This window comes from Drosophila teissieri, chromosome 2R (genome assembly GCF_016746235.2).
Source record: "Drosophila teissieri strain GT53w chromosome 2R, Prin_Dtei_1.1, whole genome shotgun sequence".
Lineage (NCBI taxonomy): Eukaryota > Metazoa > Arthropoda > Insecta > Diptera > Drosophilidae > Drosophila > Drosophila teissieri.
Genome location: NC_053030.1, coordinates 3350222 through 3370216, shown reverse-complemented (window position 1 = coordinate 3370216; position 19995 = coordinate 3350222). Strand labels below are relative to the sequence as shown.

At 46.1% G+C, this 19995-nt stretch overlaps 3 protein-coding genes across 3 annotated transcripts; 2 read left to right on the top strand and 1 right to left on the bottom strand.

Moving 5' to 3' along the window:
* Positions 1-10217: 10217 nt before the first annotated feature.
* Positions 10218-10985, top strand: LOC122614400 (histone H1-like; the record flags this gene model as incomplete). Its single annotated transcript, XM_043788968.1, has 1 exon — positions 10218-10985. A coding segment is annotated over one exon (768 nt), but the record flags the coding sequence as incomplete, so codon positions are not given.
* A 357-nt stretch (positions 10986-11342) lies between these two features.
* Positions 11343-11816, bottom strand: LOC122612129 (histone H2B). Its single transcript, XM_043785537.1, has one exon. The coding sequence runs from the start codon at positions 11757-11759 to the stop codon at positions 11388-11390; it is 372 nt and encodes a 123-aa protein (XP_043641472.1). The 5' UTR covers positions 11760-11816; the 3' UTR covers positions 11343-11387.
* Positions 11817-11969: 153 nt separating this feature from the next.
* On the top strand, positions 11970-12421 carry LOC122612128 (histone H2A). Its single transcript, XM_043785536.1, has one exon. The coding sequence runs from the start codon at positions 11987-11989 to the stop codon at positions 12359-12361; it is 375 nt and encodes a 124-aa protein (XP_043641471.1). The 5' UTR covers positions 11970-11986; the 3' UTR covers positions 12362-12421.
* Positions 12422-19995: the final 7574 nt, after the last annotated feature.

The window sequence follows — 19995 nt, the reverse complement described above, 5'->3', positions numbered from 1 at the left end:
ATGACCGTAGAAATAAATAACGAAAAATACAATTCTCTAACACATGCTACTTACAAGAAACTTAACAAGCCAAAGTTAAGAAACTGCAACGTACAATTCGTCAGTTTTGGTAAATTAGACAAAAACTAGATTAAACCGCTAGGATCGTTTGAACATAAACTCTCAATAGACGGTGCAGAATTTGTATCAAAGTTGCTCGTCGTAGAATCGCATCTCTTGGACGAAGAAATGGTGCTTGGTGAAGTGTTTTGCAAACAAGCCCAAGTAAAACAGTAAACAGTGATGGAGTAAAAGTAACAAATGCTCTCAGATCAGAGACCGAGATATATTATATTCTCAAAATTGATATCGAAGATCATGAAACCGTAACCGTAACCAATAGCAAGCAACAGAACAAAAGAAGCAGTGCACAATATTGCCAGATCCTACAATCCGTTGAGCACAAAGTTAACCAATGCACTATGGTCCAGAATTCGATTTTTATACCCGTTACTCGTAGAGTAAAAGGGTATACTAGATTCGTTGAAAAGTATGTAACAGGCAGAAGGAAGCGTTTCCGACCATATAAAGTATATATATTCTTGATCAGGATCAATAGCCGAGTCGATATGGCCATGTCTGTCTGTCCGTCTGTCCGTCCGTATGAACGTCGAAATCTCAGGAACTACAAAAGCTAGAAGGTTGAGATTAAGCATACAGACTCCAGAGACATAGACGCAGAGCAAGTTTGTCAATTCATGTTGCTAGTTTTTATACCCGTTACTCGTGGAGTAAAAGGGTATACTAGATTCGTTGAAAAGTATGTAACAGGCAGAAGGAAGCGTTTCCGACCATATAAAGTATATATATTCGAACTACAAAAGCTAGAAAGTTGAGAATAAACATACGGACTCCAGGGACATAGACGCAGCGCAAGTTTGTCGATTCATGTTGCCACGCCCACTCTAACGCCCACAAACCGCCCAAAACTGCCACGTCCACACTTTTGAAAATTGTTTTGATATTTTTTCATTTTTGTATTAGTGTTGTAAATTTCTAACGATTTGCCAAAAAACTTTTTGCTACGCCCACTCTAACGCCCACAAACCGCCCAAAACTGCCACGCCCACACTTTTGAAAAATGTTTTGATATTTTTTCATTTTTGTATTAGTCTTGTAATATTCTATCGATTTGCCAAAAAACTTTTTGCCACGCCCACTCTAACGCCCTCAAACCGACAAAAACTGTCAGTGTTGAAGATTCTCCTTCGCACTTCCACTAGCTGAGTAACGGGTATCAGATAGTCGGGGAACTCGACTATAGCGTTCTCTCTTGTTTTTTTTATTAGTCTTGTAAATTTTTCTCGACTTGCAAACAAATTTTTGCCTCGCCAACTCTAACGCCCACATATTTATACCCGTTACTCGTAGAGTAAAAAGGTATTCTAGATTCGTTGAAAAGTATGTAACAGGCAGAAGGAAGCGTTTCCGACCATATAAAGTATATATATTCGTGATCAGGATCAGTAGCCGAGTCGATTTGGCCATGTCCGTCTGTCCGTCCGTCTGTCCGTCCGTCTGTTCGTCTGTCCGTCCGTATGAACGTCGAGATCTCAGGAACTACAAAAGCTAGAAAGTTGAGATTAAGCATACAGACTCCAGGGACATAGACGCAGCGCAAGTTTGTCGATTCATGTTGCCACGCCGACTCTAACGGCCACAAACCGCCCAAAAAAGCTACGTCCACACTTTTGAAAAATGTTTCGATATTTTTTCATTTTTGTATTAGTCTGGTAAATTTCTAACGATTTGCCAAAAAACTTTTTGCCACGCCCTCTCTAACTCCCACAAACCGCCCAAAGCTGCCACGCCCACACTATTAAAAAATGTTTTGATATTTTTTCATTTTTGTATTTTTTGTATTTTTGTCTTGTAAATTTCTATCGATTTGCTAAAAAACTTTTTGCCACGCCCACTGCAACGCCCACAAAACCGCCAAAAACTGTATGTGCTGAAGACTCTCCTTTGCACTTCGAATAGCTGAGTAACGGGTATCAGATAGTCGGGGAACTCGACTATAGCGTTCTCTCTTGTTTTTAATATTTTTGTTAGTGATATAAATTTCTATTGATCTGCACACTCTAACGCCCACAAACCGCAAAAAACTGTCAGTTTTAAAGAGCCTCCTTCGCACTTTCACTAGCTGAGTAACTATAGCGACTATATCGCCTTCTTAGCAATGATCCCTTACTACAATATCTAGACCTTTCAAAAAAATGTATCCTAACCACAGACGCAAGTAACGTTGCCCTTGCCTGTCGAAAGAGAAATGCTAGCAATAGTATAGGCAGTTAAGTACTTTCGCCCTTGCTCGTTTGGAAGCAAATTCATTATAGTAACTGATCATGAGGCCGTCAGTCGGGTGATAGACAAGGGGACTAACGTGTAGTTTCAAGCTTGCTAGAAGAACGCGCCGTAATTGTCCATACACCCGGAAGTGCGACTATACTCTCCACGCGAGGGCGGCTGGAAACAGGTCCCCTGGCAAGGTTATGTCCCTGCTAGAGGATGCTGGCAAATGGTAGTCGGGCGTCCCGGGCCGGACTAAGGTGTCACTCGACCCGTGCCGAAAGTCAGCCTGGCTGAGGGCCCGGGTCACAAAATAGCTCGGTCTCAAACGGAGAACTCAGGGTACCTGGCAACCCCGCGGATCTCCGCCCGGGTGGACCCTCTTTTTCTCCGCAACTCGTGGGAATCACATGGAGTCGATAAATATAAATAAAAAGGAGTCAGTATCTCCCAAAAAAACGGCAGTGACGACGGAGTCTGGCCGTACAAATTTCAAGGCAGCGAAGCTGGCGAATGACCCCACCTTCCTGGCCACCACCACAGGATCGGCCGCCCAAAGCCGTCGCCATGGGAACATCTCCAGGCCCTAGTGCCTGATGCCCCCTTCAGGCGCAGCCAAGGACGGCAAGCACTCAGTGGCAACCGGTAACGGCAAACACACCTACGCAGAGAAAAGATCTGAGGGGCAAATCCTACGCAGCCAGGAGAGATCGAAAACGGCTCCTTCTGCTGAATGGATGAAAAAGGTGGAATGGGCAAGAATCGTATTGCCAAACTTCGGCAAGGAAGCTCCTAAGCCACCCAAGCCCACAGAGGTCAAAAAGAGACCTCCACCTAAGAGGAAGCGCTCCCAGGACGTTCCCTCCGACACCTCGGCAAAGCGGCAATGCGTACAGCTAGGGCAATCTTTTGCGGAGATCGCGAAAAACCGCCTTCTCCTGGGGGTGGTCGATAAAAACGACCCGAGTGGTAGGATTCCGCGCAATAAGTGGAAGTGGGTGGAAGCAGCCCTAGCCACAAAATGCTTTGAAATTCTGGCCAAAGAACATGGAATGCCCCTGGTCTGCAAAATCGTGGGATGGTTCCAAAGCAGCGTCAAGGTGATCGCCTGCGACGACGAGCGCTCTGCGGAGCTTTACAAAACCGCAGTAATGGTGCTGGGGGAGGTGTATGAGGGCGCCGGACTTGTTGCGTTGATCTGGTCCGAAGTACCTTGCCGACCCCGTACACGGATCTCGATCCCGGCATCCATTAAGGCGCCGGACCAGATCCTAACCATGCTGCAGCGATGAAACCCCCACCTTCCCTCCTCGAACTGGCGAGTGGTAAAGGTAGACGAGATGGAAGGGCCAACAAAGCAGGCCATCCTCATCCTTAACAAGGAGTCCCTAGCTCCCATTGAGGCCGCTCACGGGGAGCTAAACTTCGGGTTTAGCTCGGTGACCATAAAGGTCTATAAATCAGACTCCGCCAAGGAGGATCAGGAAGGCGGTGGAGAAGTGATCGCGGAGATTGCCTCTGAGATCGAGGCACCGATGCTTCAATCCTCCGCAGCCTCGCAAATATGGGTCCAATGACGGACCTAGACACATCGGACGAGGAGGGAGCCGACACTACCGTGGTAGAGATGCCCACAGCAGATGTCCGTAAGGCTTCTGCAGATGAACCTCCACCACAGTAAGGCGGCTTCTGCTGCTCTTCAGCTCCATCTGGGTGAGGATGGAGTAGAAATAGTCCTGATACCTGATCCTGATGACCTTGGATAGTGGGAGGAAAGGTTTCAGGATTAGGGAGTAAGGAATATAAGCTTCTAACAGCTCCCAGCGAAGGTAAAGTAAGGGCCTGTATCTTAGCCAAAAAGCACCTCAGCATTTTTCTGCTCCATAATTACAGCGACCGTGGAGAGTCAGCCATCTCCGTTCCGTGTGCTGTCATCGTACATGGCCTTCGAAAGGCAAGAACCGCCGGATGAGCTGGTAAGAAGACTGGTACAAGACAGCGAAAAACAAAGCATAGGCCTCCTAGTAGGCTGTGATGCAAACGCCCACCACACACAATGGGAAAACACAAACGACCGCGGTGAGTCTCTTTTCAACTTCATCTTTAGTTCAAATCTTTTCTTATGCAACAAAGGTAAAACACCACCTTTATCATTAAGAACCGAAAAGAGGTAATAGACCTAACTCTCGTCTCTAAACCACTATTAGAGAAAGTAACTCACTGGAGAGTACTGGATAAGCACTTTTTCTCGGACCACAGGTATATAGAAACAACCCTTACAATCGGCCCCTTAAAACCAGCAGTTTTTTCTAACCCAAAACAGACTGGCAAAAATACAAAAATATTTTAAGGGAAAAAATCCCAGTGGATCCCCCTCCATACCCTCAAACAATTTCTAGTCTAGACGAACTAGTCTCAATTCTCACAGAAACCTGCAACTATGCACTAAAAAAGGCCTGTCCCAACAGCAAGCCCAAAAGAAAAAGAAAACCTCCCTGCTGGTCAGCAGAACTATCTCCCCTCCGAATGGACTGCAGAACCCTTTTTAACAGGGCCAAGGCAGGAAATGAGGAGGCCCAGTGGACCGTCTACAAGAAAGCCCTTGCAAATTACAAAAAAGCCATCAGGAAAGCAAAGCGATCCTCGTGGCATTCCTTCTGCTCAGAAATTGAAAAATTGAAAATTACAACTGAAGCATCCAGGCTTAGAAAAATCCTCTCCCAATCGGCCACAACCCTAGGCTACCTTAAAAGAGCAGATGGCTCCTGGACCAGCTCGAGTGAGGAATCTCTGGAGATACTTCTAGACACTCACTTCCCAGGAAACAGCCAAAACGCTCTCACCTCCCAACATACAAACGCCACACTGGCAAGCATCGAACTGTGCTTAGACCCAAAGGTCCTCCATTGGGCCATACACAGTTTTAAACCATACAAATCTGCAGGTCCAGACAAAATCATACCCGCACAAATCCAACATGCGGGAAACATAGCAATAAACTGGCTTCTAGACATTTTTAAAAGGTCCCTACTTCTTGGACACCTATCGCAATAGTGGCTAGAGTCCCGAATTGTCTTCATCCCGAAAGCAGGGAAACCATCACACACGACCCCCAAGGATTTCAGACCAATTAGTCTGTCATCCTTCCTACTAAAGACTCTTGAAAGAATCATCGGCCTGCATCTGAGATCAACTCTCAATCCAAGTCTCATCACAGACACGCAACACGCCTACAAGAATAGGGAAATCGACAGAGACAGCACTACACTCTCTCGTCTCCAAGATAGAAAAATCAATGTCCCAAAAGGAATATGCGCTGGTAGCTTTCCTGGATATAGAAGGAGCTTTTAACAACGTCATCCTAATTATTAAATTATTTTCATGATTTATAATATAAAAACATGTTTTTTTATAAATTGTTGTTTTTTTTAGTTCTTTAATTTTATTTATTAAGGCATACGGGGAAATCTTGGAGCCCCTTTGTGTCCTTCTTTTCTATTAATTCAGCCCATTTGGGCGCGCCGGCTAACTATAGTTAGCTTTTTCTATTTTACAATGATTTTACTACAATTACATTAAGATAAGCGTCAGCTTCTGCTGACCCTTGTCACAGGAGATCGGGAAATGAGAGCTGGTTTATCTCGTCAAATACCGTTGCGAGTTTCAGGTCTCTGTGCAGGGTGGTGTTTCGCACAAACCACTCGCATCCGGTGATGAGTCTTGCGACCTTATTTTGTATGGCCTGGATCCTTTTGATTTGGCTGTCGCATGCCAAGCCCCAGATTTGGCACCCGTACTTCCAGTTTGGAACTAAAATCTGTTTGTAAATTGTCAGCTTGTTGGATAGCGACAATTTACTGCGCGAACAAAGTAGCCTGTAGTGCTTCGCCACCCTAGCACGTAGGCGCGTTCTGATGTCGGTCACATGCTTGGCAAATGTGAATCTGCGATCCAGAAGCACTCCAAGGTATTTTGCTGCGTTCGGCAGTGGTACAGGGGCTGCCTCGATGTAGACGGGCGGTGGCGTTCTCCGCTTTAAAGTACAGCAGACGTTGTTGGATTTACTGCTATTGATGCCAATGTTCCAACATCTTGCCCATTCCGAGAACCGATCTGCAAAGTCCTGTATACCATCGGCTGCGTCGTGCTCGCATCGGGACCTGTAGGTGACGCACACGTCATCGGCAAATGTGGCCAACATTTATTTCCCATAAAGGCTTACATCCGGCTGCGGCATGTCGTGGCTATACGGGCAGTAGAGCAGGGGGCCGAGGACACTACCTTGTGGGACACCAGCTGCCACATTGTGCTCGGTGGAAATTGCTAAATGAAAGCGCACAGCGAACCTCCTTCCTTCCAGGTACAATTTTTTGGAAACCCAAAATATGGAGCAGGCAGCGTCTACTTGATTTTTAGTTGTAGTCCAATGTGCCACACTCGATCAAACGCTTCTCGAATGTCCAAGAAGAGGCTGTTGCAATATTCCTTGCTGTCGTAGGCAGTCAGAATTTGCTCGACGACCCGATGGAGCTGCTCGACAGTGCAGTGGCCAGCACGAAAACCGAACTGGTGCTCAGGTGTAATCCCCTGGGCTTCCACAATCCTTACAATCCGGACAGCAATCAGTCTCTCAAACACCTTCGAAATTGAAGGGAGTAGACTGATCGGCCGGTAGGAGGCGGGCTCCCTTTCCGGCCTGCCAGGTTTGTGGATCATGGTGATTATCCCGAGCTTCCACTGATAAGGGAAGTATTGCAACCTCACAATAGCGTTGAAGACCTACGTTATGTGTAAGCGATCCACGCTTGACTGGGCAGGGCCTTCAATGTGGCGTTGCAGATGACGTCATGTCCTGGTGCTTTGTTGCTACTCTGGCGCACAATGACTTCGGCTACCTCGCAGGTTTCAAACGGCGTGTTTGGCAGATCCATTTGAAGCGCTTGGTTCAACTGCTCCTGAATTTCTTTAACCTGTTGCAGGCTGGCAAGCTTGAATGGTTAAAATCGCTCAGCGAGGTGCGCAGCGAATACCTCCACTTGTCCCAAGTCGGTACGACACCATGTCCCGTTGCTTTCGATTAAAGGCGCCTTCCCCGTGCAACGCCTTTTGATTGAGCGCGTGGCCTTCCACAGCGAATGCGTCGCTTCACTTTCGACTCCAGTATTGGCAAGCCTTTCGTCGAACCATGCGGATTTGTGCCGCACCAACGCGCATCGGAGCCTACTCCGCGCTCGATTCCATTCCGTCTTGTCCAACGGATGACGAGACCTCGTCCACCTAGTGCGTAAGCGCCTCTTCTCAGCTATGGGCAGCAGGATCTCCTTGGTTATTGGGATTCGATCTGCCGCGGGCTGCCGAGATATGCTGCGAGTTGCCAATCTAGCTGCTGACTTGATATTGTTGGTGAGCAGTTGCGATTGGAATACCTCCAGGTTAGTACGCCTAGTGATAAGCCGCTCCATCTTAGGGTAGCATATTGCCCCACATCCAGCGTAATTACCAGAGGCAGGTGGTCGGAGCTAAGCTCAACAACCGCACTTATGTTAGCGTGGATGCCCAGCACACCCTTTGTCAGTGCAAAATCAATGTACCCTGGGAAGCCTCTACTGCCGTACGGGTATCTTGTTGGTCCTCCTGTTGCTAGCGAGTTCACCTCCGAGTTTAGGACGAGATTCGCTAGTGCCATGCCTCTTTGGTTGCTCCTTCCCGCACCCCATAGCAAGTGGGACGCGTTCCAATCGCCCGCAACGATGAATTTCGTCTGAAACTCTTCCAAAATGTCCTTAAACTCGTCCGAAGTCCATGCAAATCTCGGTGGGCAGTAAATCGCTCCAAAGATTATAGGACCAAGTGCCGTTTCAATAGCCGCCGGCGCGAGTTGCACCTTGTCAGTGGCTATTGGTGTTAGCGGGAAGTGGGCAAGGCTAGATTTGATCAAGATAGCTGCCCCGCCTTTGGCGTCGCCAGCACTCGGATCATTGGCAGTGTAAGCTACAAAGCCGAATAGCTTGGGCGTCTCTGTCGCCTTTCAGTGTGTCTCGCTGAGCAGTAACACATCGATTTCATGACGTTGCACGAAGCACTCCACTTCAGGCAACTTCGTGGATACGCCGGCGTTCCACACTAGGATGCGCAGCTGCATCATTATGGGGCTTGCTGCGCATGGAGGGCAGTGAGCAGATTAAGAATCTGCCCCTGCTGCTGTGTCTGTTGTTGCTGCTGCTTTAGCATCATCATCATAAGCACTATCTGCTTTTCTTGGAGCGTCCGGAGAGAGTTAATGCTATCACTGAGTGCCTTGAGGATGACTTCGATGTTGTTGCTGGTGTCCGTCGGCTGCTGGATCTCTCGTCGTCCTTTGTCGGCTGCGGCTCCTGTCGTTGCAGTGCTGCTGGTGCTGCTTTGCTATGTCTGCATAGGAAACGCCGCCTTGAAGGGTAGCAGTCTCCCTGCTTCCGGTAGTGTAGCGTGGCAAACTTCTACCCGCCCCTTCGGTTTTGCTTCCAAGTCCACTCTTCAGCCTCGAGCGTTGCAGATACTCCTGGTACTTGATGCAGCCCGAATAGTTGTCTGGGTGCTGTTTACCACAGTTGTAGCAAGTGCATTCCTCACTCCGTGGTCGAGTGCATTCCTTGGCAGGATGCTCTCCACCGCACTTCACACATATGTGTGCTTTACGGCAGTATTTGGCCGTGTGACCAAACTGCTGGCATCGGTGACATTGCACGATGGCAGTGCGCTTGCGAAGTGGCTCTATTACCACTCTCATATGGCATAGAGTCTTCACTGCCAGAATCTCCTTGTTATTGGCCGCCGCGGCAATATTAATAAAGAACATATTGACTGGCTTTGTTGTGAGAGTGCCAGGCTCGCTGCGCTTTAGGGGCGTATGTACATCAAGTACCTTGTGACCAGCTTTTTCAATCTCCTCCTTAATCTGGCTGGACAGCGTGCTGTGGTGCAGACCATTTACGCAGACTCTATACGGTCTGTCCGTATTGCACGTCCTCTAGCCAGCTGATGATACTTCGAAACGTGCTTGCATCAGCAGCGTAAAGTCGCATGACACCACCCAGCGATGCTCTAGCTTCGACCTTGCTAATATCAGCCACTCTTTTAATTCCCAACATCAGCAAGTTGACGTTGTTGACGCCTTCAAGCACAATTGGTGGTGGCTTTGGTTGCGCTTTGCCAGTAGCCGCCCTCTCCTGCGCAGCTATAGCTGTTTGGCGGCTAGTGCTGGGCTGCTCGTCACTTTCAAGTTCAGATTCCATGTTAGCTGGCGTGTCCGCGAGGAGCCCGAAACGATTTGATCGGCCATTGTAGCTAGCTTGGGAGATATCATCCTTCTTGCCAGAGTTCAATTTCTTCCTCTCAAGATTTGGAGAAGCGCCTTGTATTGCCTTGCGCTTTACAGTTTGGAAGCGCTGCACTACTGCGTCACCTAAAGCAGAGTTTAGGTTGCGGGTGTGAAGACCAGCTGGGGATCCATTGGCGCTCGAAAAGGGGGCCAGTAGTCGGAGTCACCGCCGTCGTAGTCTCGGTTACGCCGTTCATCGTCTCAGGTTGATTGACGGCTTTTCTAAGCGCCTCGCCAAGCATCTCTTTGTATCTTGTTGTTTTCATACTGTCTCTAGCTTTCGTTTTTAGATCACGCCTGGAAGTATGCATCAAATCACAACCCCAGGGTCATGGCGAACAATCTGCTCGGGAAGAAGTTCTCAAGAAGACAAATCCTGCTCTCAATTAAATTAGTTTTTAAAAAAAAAAGTTGAAATAAGTAATAAGTAATAATAATAAGAGGCTTCTTTCGTTGACTACTACAAAATTCATAGTGAAGAAAAAAATATTACTATTATAATTATTAAATATAATTAAAACTAAATTTGTCTGATTCTGCAGTTGCAACGTCCGCTTCTCCAGTGGCTGCCCCATCCGCGACAGTTGAGAAAAAGGTGGCCCAAAAAAAGGCATCTGGATCTGCCGGCACAAAGGCAAAGAAAGCCACTGCGACGCCGTCACATCCTCCAACTCAGCAAATGGTGGACGCTTCAATTAAAAATTTAAAGGAACGTGGCAACTCATCACTTCTGGCAATAAAAAAATATATCACTGCCACTTATAAATGCGACGCCCAAAAGTTAGCTCCATTCATCAAGAAGTACCTAAAATCGGCCGTGGTCAATGGAAAGCTTATCCAAAGAAAGGGAAAGGGTGCATCTGGATCATTTAAACTTTCGGCCTCCGCCAAGAAGGATAAGGATCCGAAGGCGAAGTCGAGGGTTTTGTCTGCTGAGAAAAAAGTGGAAAGCAAGAAGGTAGCATCCAAGAAGACTGGTGCCTCCTCCAAAAAAACGGCCGCTGGGGCTGCTGACAAAAAGCCCAAGGTTAAGAAGGCTGTGGCCACCAAAAAGACTGCCGAGAAGAAGAAAACCGAGAAGGCGAAAGCCAAGGATGCCAAGAAAACTGGAATTGTAAAGTCGAAGCCCGCCGCAACAAAGGCGAAAGCGACCGCAGCGAAGTCGAAGGCTGCAGCAGCCAAAGCCCCAAAGGCAAAGCCAGCGGCGTCTGCAAAACCCAAAAAGACTGCGAAGAAAGCAGCAGTTTCTGCTACTGCCAAGAAGCCGAAAGCAAAGACAACGGCTGCCAAGAAGTAAATTGTGAAAATGTACAGTACCATGTACCCACGGTCGCAATCAAATTTTGGATTTCAAGATCTGAAATTTGTCTAAATAAGCCCATTTCAGGGCTACAACGTTTCGTTGCAAGAGAAAAAACTTTCATTTAAATACTATTTGAAAATTGGATTATTATTGGCAACAACAATAAAACGCGTCGTGTCTCTCGTTATTGAATTACGTTGCTTGTTGAGCGTATTCAGTTTTCGTTTCCGATTTTTTTAATATACATATCCAAACAAATTTTAACAATTTTAACCCCATTGTATGGGTGGATAAGTTGAAATCGACGATATATTGAAAAATACATTTCTTTGGTGAAACACATTGTGGCCATGAAAAGGGCCGTTTTGGATTATTGTCCGCACTCGCAGGAACAAATTATTTGGAGCTGGTGTACTTGGTGACAGCCTTGGTTCCCTCACTGACAGCATGCTTGGCCAACTCTCCCGGCAGAAGCAGGCGAACAGCCGTTTGAATTTCTCGACTGGTGATGGTCGAGCGCTTGTTGTAGTGAGCCAGACGAGACGCCTCGGCAGCAATGCGCTCGAAAATATCATTTACAAAGCTGTTCATTATGCTCATCGCCTTAGATGAAATTCCGGTGTCAGGATGGACCTGCTTGAGAACCTTGTAAATGTAGATGGCATAGCTCTCCTTCCTCTTGCGCTTCTTTTTCTTGTCGGTCTTGGTGATGTTCTTCTGAGCCTTGCCAGCCTTCTTGGCTGCCTTTCCACTAGTTTTCGGCGGCATTATTCACTTTACTTATATTTTCACAAACACAATTCACTTATCATAATGTGGGCTCCGAACGCGTTCATTTGTATACTTTTTTACGGGCAATCATTTCAGGTCTAAGTCACCCACCCCTAACTAAAAGCGCTGGCAGACGAATAAGTATAGATATTTCCCTGCCGGGGCTCGGCCAGCATTCGCGTACCGTGTGCAAAGTGAACTAAGTGAAATAAACGCAAAGCAGAATGTCTGGACGTGGAAAAGGTGGCAAAGTGAAGGGAAAGGCAAAGTCCCGCTCCAACCGTGCCGGTCTTCAATTCCCTGTGGGCCGTATTCACCGTCTGCTCCGGAAGGGCAACTACGCCGAGCGTGTTGGTGCAGGCGCTCCAGTTTACCTAGCAGCCGTAATGGAATATCTGGCCGCTGAAGTTCTCGAGTTGGCAGGCAATGCTGCTCGTGACAACAAGAAGACTAGAATTATTCCGCGTCATTTACAGCTGGCCATCCGCAACGACGAGGAGTTAAACAAGCTGCTCTCCGGCGTCACTATTGCCCAAGGTGGAGTGTTGCCTAATATTCAGGCTGTTCTGTTGCCCAAGAAGACCGAGAAGAAGACTTAAACGTTTCAAAAGCTGAAAACATACTTGTACATAAAATCGTCAATCAAACCGTCCTTTTCAGGACGACCAAATTGTTACCAAAGATTTGAAAAAATTTCCAACTACGTTACTATTATGTTGTATTAAATAAATTATACAAAAAATTATTTTAAGAATGGTCATATTTTATTTATATATGCAGTACGGTTTTTCAGATTTTCTATTATATAAAGTAGTTTTTTTATTTTTCGCACTCCACGATGCGTTGATATACACGCGGTGTCTGAAATCAGTACAGTCTGTACAAAGCCATGTTATGAATCTATCAATATATACACACTACACTGTCACATTGGTCTACCTGAAAGAGCAATCAACGATCGACATTTAGTTTGATGTAACTGCGTACTACGTCATTCTTGGGATTCCCAACCAATAAAAGGAAAATTTTTTTTGAAAATGTACCTCCTTTTAAAAAGTGAATGGTGGTCCTGAAAAGGACCGATTGCTTAATAAAAGTACAGGACTTTTTTTTAACCGCCGAATCCGTAGAGGGTGCGGCCTTGCCTCTTCAGAGCGTACAAGTTAACAACGAACTCCCAGGTTAGCATCAGCAGGCCTATTTTTATTCCTCCTATTAATATTAATCATTTTATTACCCATAATTTATTAATATTAAGCATTTAATATTATAATTATTACCCCACTCATGTATGGTCCACCCCAAATTGGGTCCACCCTAATTGGCCCGAGAGCTGAGCCAACATATTGCGCCCTTATGGGCCGTGGCTTTGTCCCATTGGCTAGCAGCGATCGTATGACTTCTGCAAAATGTGCATGGTCAGCGGTCTGCCACGGGCATCCGGTCATGCATGAGCTTTTGTTAGTTCTTAAGTTCAGTTCTGATTTTATATTCAATTAAAAAAGAGCACAAGCTCATATTATGAAACTCCGGCACTTAGCCGTTAAACCTTTTTATTACAAAATATACCGGCTGAGTCTCTAGGCCAGCGGTATTGAAGGACAGTCTCCTTCCAACGTAATCATCCTATTTCATCATAGAAACAGGACGGCCAACCGGCCCCCCACTGGACAACCAGCAACAGCCAACCGGCTACCTACACTGGGAGACAACGGCGAGGGATATATTAATGCAAACCTCCCACACCACTTAATAACTGACGCCCAACTACTCTTCGAACCTACCCTGAAGATCATAAAATGTAAGTGACTGTGTGACTAAGATAGTACCAGGTCATGATACTGTAATAAACGAATAAATAAAGTGTGCCTGTGAGTTCTGCATACCTCGCCAGTAAAAATTCCGTACAGTGTAAAATCCCGATATATATATTTCTTTGCATTTTTGTGTGGCGATTATGTCCCGCACCTTTCCCCTGGAGTATTCTGTGAATTTACTTAATTTGCATGTGTCTAATTTTAATTAAAGAAACGTAGAAATTTTGTGCCCAGTGTATCTGTGTAGCCTGTGCTTCGCTCCAACCATTTCCCAACTGGAATTTTTCTTGGGATGTATAACTCAGCGTTTTTATTGTGATGTTTTCTCGAATTTTCTGTGACTCCACTCTCTGTGCAGCAACTCAGTATTACACATATAAATTCTGCGGGTTTATTATTATATTTTCTCTCAAATTTGTTATACTTCGCCCACTGTGTTGTGACTCCTCTAAAATAGTGTACATCGTCGCCAGACCCTGACTTAGCTACAAGTGTTGGCCAACTAAAAGCGGTGCGCGAAACGCAAATTTTACCTTTATTCGCCACCCATATTACTGCCAATTAATTCACTCAGCTTCATTTGCGGCCGATGAATTGGGAATATAGGGAAGTGAAGCAAGAAGTAGACAGTGACGATAGTGAAGAAATCGGATTTTGCCCCGCAGTGAGACAACCAGACTCATCAGAAATGAATGCAGAAATGGTCCAAGCGCTCATAACAAATGCCGTCAACGCCTCGCTAACCGCACAGGAGCAGCGCTGGCGGGCAGAAATTGAATCAGTTAGAAACCAGGTCAGCTCGTTAACTGTGCAGGCACCCCAAGTAGAAGTTTATGAAAGGGTAACCCCGGACCCCAGCATAAAGTGTGATGTCAAGTTAGATATTGTGAAATCGCTCCCAACCTTTAGCGGCAGCCACGATAAATACGTGTCTTGGAGGCAGGCCGCATCAGATGCGTACGAGGTATTCAAGAGATACAAGGGCAGCGAGGCCCACTATGAAGCAGTGGTAATTATTAAAAACAAAATTTGTGGTAACGCGCGAGCGCTCCTCACGTCACATAATACTGTGCTAAATTTCGATGCAATTCTGGCTAGGCTGGACTGCACATACGCGGACAAAACGTCCCTACGAGTATTACGTCAAAATCTCGAGAGGGTTCATCAACGTGATGCCGATCTTATGGCATACTATGACGAAGTCGAGAGGAAACTCACGCTCGTCACGAACAAAATAGTTATGTCGCATAGTGCGGACACGGCAACTATCTTAAATAAGGAGGTTAGGGACGATGCCCTACACGCATTTATTGCTGGGCTGAAAAGACCGCTCAAAGCACTGGTGCTACCAGCACAACCAAAAGACCTTACGACTGCGTTAGCGCTTGCGCGGGAGGCTGAAAATAGCATTGAAAGAAGTGCATTCGCGGCGTCATACGCGAAGGCCATCGAAGACAAGGCTCTTGTGCACGATGGCAACAGGCGTACTAATAAATTTCAGGGAAAGCAATGGAAAGGAGAGGATAAAAATCCACACTTCATTCCTAAGCAATTCCAAAACAAGCCCCAAGACGACAGCCCCTGGCAGAAGCGCGGGGACCCCGAAATTGTAGACCATAACAAAGTACAGCCTATGGAGATCGACCCTTCGACAGCCAAATCTAGGCAGGAAACAAATTGGGGAAAGCCTCAGAATAATAGCAACAACAAAAGACGGAATTCATCTCAGCGTTATTCGGGACAAAGACGCCAGCGTGTTAATAATATAACTCAATCCCACGAGCAGGAAGAGTCAAGGTATTCCGTCACAGCTGAAGCGGAAGTCGCCAGCATTGAAGAAGGTAACGACGAAGATCTGCTACATTTTTTAGGGAACGCTCCCGACTGCCGTTCATCGAACGACAGTTGGCTGGTAGAACACTAAAAATACTTATCGACACGGGGGCGGCAAAGAATTACCTTAAGCCCGTAAAGGAGCTAAGAAATGTAATGCCGGTCGAGACCCCTTTTACTGTGAGCTCTATTCACGGCTCCAGTGACGTCAAGAACAAGTGCATAATGCGCATTTTTGGGTTAGACGCCCCATTTTTCCTGTTGGACACACTGAGCACGTTCGATGCTATAATAGGCTTCGACTCGCTAACGCGAGCAGGAGTGGCATTGAACTTAGGCGACAGCGTAATAAAATACGCAAACGTCACTGAAAAGCTCAAATTCTTTGACTGTGAAAACGTTAATTTCACTCAAATTGATGACATAGTGGTACCAAATTCGGTGAAAGCCGAATTTAAAAATGTTATTCTGAAAAGAATAAAGGTGTTTTCGACCTCTAACGAGGCGCTAACTTTCAACACCTCTGTCACCGCCACTATTCGAACTAAGAGTGACGAACCCGTCTACTCCAGATTATACCCCTACCCCATGGGGGCAGCAGACTTTGTTAACAACGAGATCAAGGAGCTGCTGAGCAATGGCATAATAAGGCCTTCCAGATCCCCATACAACAGCCCTGCTTGGGTAGTTGACAAAAAAGGGACTGACGATAACGGCATCAAAAATAAGCGCTTGGTAATCGACTTTAGGAAACTAAATGAACAAACAATTGCTGACCGCTACCCTATGCCAAGCATTCCCATGATTTTAGCGAACTTGGGAAAAGCCAGATACTTTACTACCCTAGACTTAAGGTCAGGGTATCACCAGTTATACTTGGCCGAGAAGGACCGGGAAAAAACCTCTTTCTCAGTTAACGGAGGGAAATACGAGTTTTGCCGATTACCTTTCGGATTAAAAAACGCAGGTAGCATATTCCAAAGAGCCATCGATGATGTGCTGAGGGAAGAAATAGGCAAGATATGTTACGTCTATGTCGATGACGTCATTATATTTTCAGAAAACGAAACCGAGCATGTTAAGCACATCGATATAGTGCTTAAGCGACTGCTCGAGGCCAACATGAAGGTGGCACGAGAAAAGACTAAATTCTTTAAAGAAAGCGTAGAATTCTTAGGCTTCATAGTCACTAGGGGGATAACGAAAACAGACCCTGAAAAAGTCAGGGCGATACAAGGGTTCCCCGAACCCAAAAATCTGTTTAGCCTTAGGTCTTTCCTCGGCCTGGCGAGCTATTACAGAAGCTTTGTGAAGAATTTTGCCTCCATTGCCAGGCCTCTCACTCATATTCTCAAAGGGGAAAACGGTACAGTGAGTAAAAACATGTCGAAAAAAGTTCCTGTTACATTTGATGAAACTCAGGGCAATGCGTTTGATCACCTGCGTAACATCCTAGCATCAGAAGATGTAATTTTGACGTACCCCGATTTCAAATTACCATTTGACCTAACCACCGACGCTTCAGGCAGTGGTATAGGCGCGGTATTGTCCCAGAACAAGAGGCCCATCACCATGATCTCTCGTACGCTGAAAGACTGCGAACTGAACTACGCCACCAACGAAAGAGAATTGTTGGCGATAGTCTGGGCAATAGGCAAACTTCAAAATTACCTATACGGTACCAAAGAGGTAAGGATCTTTACAGATCACCAGCCCCTCACATACGCGGTATCCGAGAAAAACACCAACGCTAAGATTAAGCGATGGAAAGCATTTATTGATGAGAACAACGGGAAAGTATTTTACACACCGGTAAAACAAAACCTGGTAGCGGACGCGCTATCTCGACAACCCCTGAACAACTTAGAGGCTGAGGCCCAGTCCGATGCAGCCACGGTGCATAGTGAGCTTTCCCTTTCGTACACTATAGAATTCACAGACAAACCTCTGAACTGCTTCAGAAACCAAATCATTTTGGAAGAAGCAAACCAACCGCTTCGGCGAGACTTCATAATCTTCGGAAATAGAACTCGCCATATCATTAACTTTAATGATAGACTCGCTTGTAGAATCCGTTAAAGAAATTGTCAACGCCAATGTCGTGAACGCGATTCACTGTGATTTCCCTACCCTGGCGCGTATTCAACATGCAGGCAGGAGTTTCCTGCGACAAAGTTTTGGCATTGTAAAGCCTTCGTCAGTGATATTACCAACGTCAATGAACAGCTTGAAATCACTAACATCGAGCACAATCGCGCCCATCGGGCTGCACAAGAGAACGCTAAACAAATCCTCCGGGATTATTACTTCCCGAATATGTCTAAACTAGCTAGCGAAGTGGTCGCAAATTGCAAAGTCTGCTATAAAGCCAAATACGACCGCCATCCTAAGAAACAGGAATTAGGAAATACCCCTATACCTTCATACGTTGGAGAAATGTTGCATATCGACATATTTTCCACTGACAGAAAAATCTTCTTAACCTGTATTGACAAATTGTCCAAATTCGCCATCGTACAACCCTTAGTTTCTAGGGCAATCATCGACGTACGAGCCCCTATTCTCCAATTGGTAAACTTCTACCCAAATATCAAAACCATATAGTGCGACAACGAAGCCTCTTTCAACTCTGAGACAATCACGTCGTTGCTTAAAAACCAATACAGCATCGATGTTGTCAATGCGCCACCGCTACACAGTAGCTCCAATGGCCAAATTGAAAGGTTTCACAGTACACTGGCAGAAATCGCCAGATGCCTCAAAATTGATAAAAAAAAAAAATAGAGGATACTGTGGAATTGATCTCACGGGCTTCGATAGAATACAACAGGTCGCTACATTCGGTCACAAAGTTTAGACCAGTGGAGGTTATCCACGCTGGCAATGACGAGATCATGTTGGCAATCAAAGATAGAATTGACAAGGCACAACAAGCTAACCTGGACAGAATTAACCCTTCTAGACAAAACCGAATCTTTGAAGTTGGTGAAAAAGTACACCTACGTAACAACAAAAGGTTAGGTAACAAATTGACTCCGCTTTATTCAGAAGAGCGTGTGGAAGCAGATCTGGGAACATCTGTTCTCATTAGGGGGAGTGTGGTCCATAAGGACAATATCAAATAGGCATTTCATCTGCCACATTCACCCTTATATTAAACACTCACCATTTGCTATAATTTCCACAGGCTTGCCGTAATATCCATCATACTTCTAACCACCGCAAGCGCGCGAGTCACCGACTTCTCGCATGCAAAATACATCCCGGTGTTAGACGGGAATGTATTAGTATGGGAACAGTATGGCCTGATTAGGCACTCGACAAATCTGTCTGAGTTTTCTAGCATAATTGACTCTACAGTCAGAATGCTTGAACTGTTCCCACAGTCCCACATGTGGAAACTTCTGGAAGTCGACATCAACCATGCCCAGAACATGCTGGATGAAATTACCGTGCACCGTAGAATGGCCAGGAGCCTGGATTTCCTGGGCTCGGCACTCAAGGTCGTGGCGGGCACGCCCGACGCGGAGGACCTCTTTAGAATCAAAACTAACGAAGCAGCCCTAATAGAGGCAAACAATAGGCAGGTAGTAATAAACACTGAAACGCAAAAACATATTAACCAACTCACAGACGCAGTAAACAGAATCCTCAAAGAGAAAAGGGACGGGTTGGTTGACGCCGGCCACCTCTTAGCCAGAAATAGAATACTAATTTCAGAAATACAAAATTGCATGCTCACGATCACACTCGCAAAAAACAATGTGATAAATCCAGTTATTTTTAATCACAATGACCTTAAATCTATCTTCGACGAACTGCTCACAGAGGTCGCCATAGTTAGTCTTATGGATGTATCTAAGATTAAGATTTTTCAATCTAATATTTTTATCCATGTAATTGTTCAATATCCTAAAGTAAAGTTTATTTGTAAAAAAGTCCTGCTCTTTCCTGTTGCTCACTACCATACCATGTTACAAATTGAAGAAAACGTCTTGGCGGAATGTGATGACGGAGTCCTAGCAGTTTCAGATTGCGCGTCTACCAACTTGACCACGTTCTGCAAAAAGGCGGTTCACGACACCTGCGCCAGGCAGTTACATGCCGGCGGTGTGGCTACATGCCGGACGCAGCCCAGCAATCTAGAGCCCCTTACAATCGTGGACTATGGAATAATAATCGTCAACGAGAAATTTACGAGGATTACTATCGATGACGGGCCTACAACAACCGTAATAGGGACCCACCTTATTACCTTCGAACGGAAGGCAGTCATCAACGGCTCAGTGTATTTGAACCTCAATTACGCTGTGGATAAGAGCCCTGGAATCGCGGCCTCCCCATTAATCAACATCACCGGACATGATCAAATACTGAGTCTGCCGCTACTACAGCGGATGAACGAGCACAGCCTGCGGCTGATGCAGGAGCTCAGAGAGGACGTGTCCGCGGGAGGTGCACCAAAAACCTGGTTCGTCGCGGGAGTCGCCGTTAGCTTCACGTTATGCGGCTTGGTCCTGCTGCAACAACACTGCAGGCGCAAACGGGAGGCATCCCAGTTGCAAAAATCCATTGACGAATTG